At 39.8% G+C, this 3,497-nt stretch overlaps 1 protein-coding gene across 1 annotated transcript; it reads right to left on the bottom strand.

The window, feature by feature from the left end:
• Positions 1–978: 978 nt before the first annotated feature.
• On the bottom strand, positions 979–2,831 carry Ttc26 (tetratricopeptide repeat domain 26; the record flags this gene model as incomplete). The annotated part of the gene is made up of 6 exons (XM_017633115.1): positions 979–1,177; positions 1,254–1,381; positions 1,555–1,887; positions 1,964–2,077; positions 2,148–2,355; positions 2,422–2,831. Coding segments are annotated over 6 exons (1,392 nt in total), but the record flags the coding sequence as incomplete, so codon positions are not given.
• Between the last annotated feature and the right edge of the window lie 666 nt (positions 2,832–3,497).

Raw genomic sequence — 3,497 nt, 5'->3', positions numbered from 1 at the left:
TAATTGCAAGTGTGAGTGTCTCGTAATGAACACCGCACGCCCTATAAATATTTGTGCGCTGCACACACTAATATCAAATATGCAAATTCAATGCGGCTTCTATCACACTGCCAGAGTACACAGCTAGACCCGCCTGAAAGCGTCGCCGTCACCCTTTCGTACCCATATGTATGTAAATAGATCGTCCGTTTGATGCTGATTTTCATGGCATTGGTACTGATGGCGTTGAGCGCTGCTGAATTGCAAATGTGCCAATTGTAAACTGTGGCAACATCACATCTTGCGCGACTAAAGAAGTGGAACTGTTCCGACCATCAAAGCTAACTGGCTTTGAATGTGTTAAAGCGTACATGCCGTGCTTTGGAAATTTCGCAAGATTAGGGTGCCCCAGTTCATGAGGAGTGCAGTGTTTGAAATGAAACTTCTTAATCGAGAGTGGGGAGATGCTTGCGTTAGATATTTAACATACGTCATCAGATCTGTAGGTGCGATTCGTTCGATTTTCAAAAATTAGGTGTCAAATTAAACGGCTTGGCCAGCTGATGTGCTTTAGTTTTTTTATATGGTTACCAGCTGTTGGAAAACTATATTCAAATTATTTTAGAAGTTAAATGATTTATTACATATGGGTATCAATCGAACTTGTTTTGAAAGTCGCTTGATTTGCCTTTTTAATTTTTTTATTTTCTGTAGTGGAAAATTTTCCAGTACACAGATATAAATTTTATAAAAGTGTTCTATGTAGTTCCATTTTCAAAAAAAAAAAAATTTAGAATTAGGCGAAAACCGGGAGTTTGGTCGCTCCCCAGAGGATACGTGGATATACTTAAATACTTAGCCGGCGTCGTGAGCTGAACCGTACGCAAACAATGCGTATGCCTCTCTGAGTTGTAAAACAATTTTTATTATAAATATTACACATTTGTTTTATGTGTTTTGTGTATTTATGTTGTATGTATGTATTTATATATTTCACATTCATCTCAAACTATTTATATGTTTACGTACAACTTTTACCATCATATCGGCTTGCGGATTCGATGAGTCGCGCAGCAAGCCAATTACATCTGACACGCCATTCGGTGGACAACCCTTATCGGCTTTCGAAGCTAAAGCATAAAGAACGCCAGCGCATGCGCCGCGTTTACCTTCCCAATTTTCAGGACTTGGATCGAGCCTGCAAGTGTTAAGGAGAAAACGTGTACATTTAATACAATTTATAACCTGTTTCGGGAACACTCCGCCCATATTACTTTTCAAGCATGTCGAAGGCCTTTGCAGCCACCCAAAATTCCTCACATTTGTAGCACTCATTGGCAATTAGTTGTAGTAATAAGAAGGCCTCAGAATTTGTGTCGCGTGTGATAAAAACCTTCCAAGCCTAAAGAGGAGAAAGATCGAAAGCTACAGATTAAAGCCATAAAAAATGGCATTCTAAAATAAAATCAGACAAAGACTACTTGAGTTTTGCTAAAAACTAGTTCTTGCTATTGTAGGCCTCTGATAAAATTTCTTATAGCTTAACCCGTCTTAGCAAATATTTTCAGCGCTTACCAATTCAGGACGCCCGGCATGTATGTGGCACTTGGCTATAATCATGCAATAGGCGTGTTGAATCTTAATATCCATGTCAGTAATTTGCATAAGCAGCTCTTCGGCTTCTTTGTAATAACCAGTAGCGCATTTGGCTTGCGCATAGTTATAGTTGAAAGTATCATCGTTCACAAAGTAACTTCGTATGGAATTCATATAGACCAGCACCTCTTCGAACTGCGCATAGAGAAAGAAAGCCGAAGCCATGCTCTGACGACCCGGTATAGTATCACATTCCGTAGCCGAGCTGCCAACTAAATGCAAATTCTGCTGAGCGGTTTTTATGTGCTCCTTCTATGCAAGAGAGCATTGATTGACTTTTTTTTATTTTTAAATTTATTGAATAATACTTCTATGATGAGCAACTCACCGAACCGATTTGCTGACCCAACGCTGCATGCACCACACCCTTGAGTATGTACTCATGCGGCACAGTGGGCTGCAATTCTTTGATGAGCGCATGCGCTTCCTGCACATTGCCACTCTTCAAATGGTATATGGCCAAATTGAGACGTGCTTCTGGCACGATATTCAAGAGTGCCGGAAATGTTTGCATTGCATNCATTGTCTGCAATATTTTGTATCTCCTGTTCGGCTACGCGTCCATTAAACAGTCGAAAACGATTGCACGCTTTCAGATTAGTGGCAATGGTGCTGTCTTTATGCTTAGTCAGATATACGTCGAGCACCTCTTGTGACATGTCATAGTAGTCCAGCTTGTAGAAGCACAATGCCAAGTAGACATTGATGGCCAAGTAGTCTCTGAAATGTTTAAAAAACATGTTAATGCTTGTGATTGTATCTGAGTAAATGCATAACCCTTCGTACTTATTATCCAACAGTAATCGTTTATATATATCGATCGCATCTTGATAGTGTGCTCGCAAATAATGCATCGATGCCAGACTTAACTGATCTTCCACATCTACCCGCAGTGAAGCTTGCAATTGCGTCAACTGTGCCTCATTGCCGAATTTTTGCGCCAGATGAAAGAGTAGACGCACCTTCAGGGGTGTATTCGGTGTCTGTTCAATCAATCGATGTGCCTCTTCATACATTCCCAAATAGAACATACAAACGGCAATATTAAGCGCTATGTCCTCCGTTGCAGGCTCAACATTTCTTATGCTTTTGTATTGTTGTAGCGCCTGTTGATAGTCTCCCAAATGGAAGCTACAGAAGGCTATCCACTGATCAGTTAACAAGTGCTGCTCGTCGTCTTCATCTTCGCCTGAGAACTGGTGGAAGGGTATTTAAAAAATATTACCAAATACCAATAAAGAAAAACATTGAGTTACTAAATGAATGGTTCAGTCTTCACGAGAACACTACTAACAACTTGAACGAAGTGTGACGTCGAAAAAATGCAATCGCTACGGACAGCTGAGAACTTTCACAACAGTCTCTCAATACTACTTAAAGAAGCAACTCTTCGTCTTCAAGATATAAATGAGCAGTGGGATCCCATATCCCAATCTCTTCGCACCGCTGTGGAAGAACTCACGCTGGTATGACGACGCAGCATATATAGCCGCCATGCAGACAATTGTTACGCGAGCGACAATTAAGAGGGAAGGGCGATATCTGGGAAGTTGGCAGCCGGTATGATGAAAAACGACAAAAAAAAAGTAGTTCTAAGTAGCCTTCCCATAGTTCTACAGTTCTTGAAAAGGAAAAAAAAAGTTCTAGATATTTCGACAGAAAAAAATTCCTTTAAAAATTGTGTATGCCAGATTCACGCAGCATACGATATGTGGCAAAAAGGCAAATAAAAAATTGTTCTGAGCAGATTTTCAATAGTTCTAGAGTTCCTGAAAATTAACAAAAAACTTCTGCAAAGTTACGCCGAAAACACTTTTTCGAAAAAGTGGAAAAAGTAATATTTTTGAAAAAAATAAAATTTA

This window comes from Rhagoletis zephyria, unplaced genomic scaffold (genome assembly GCF_001687245.7).
Source record: "Rhagoletis zephyria isolate East Lansing unplaced genomic scaffold, Rhagoletis_zephyria_1.1 Rzeph_scaffold_11142, whole genome shotgun sequence".
NCBI classification, from domain to species: domain Eukaryota; kingdom Metazoa; phylum Arthropoda; class Insecta; order Diptera; family Tephritidae; genus Rhagoletis; species Rhagoletis zephyria.
The sequence above is the reverse complement of the archived record's forward strand: the minus strand, read 5'-3'. Positions and strand labels throughout refer to the sequence as shown.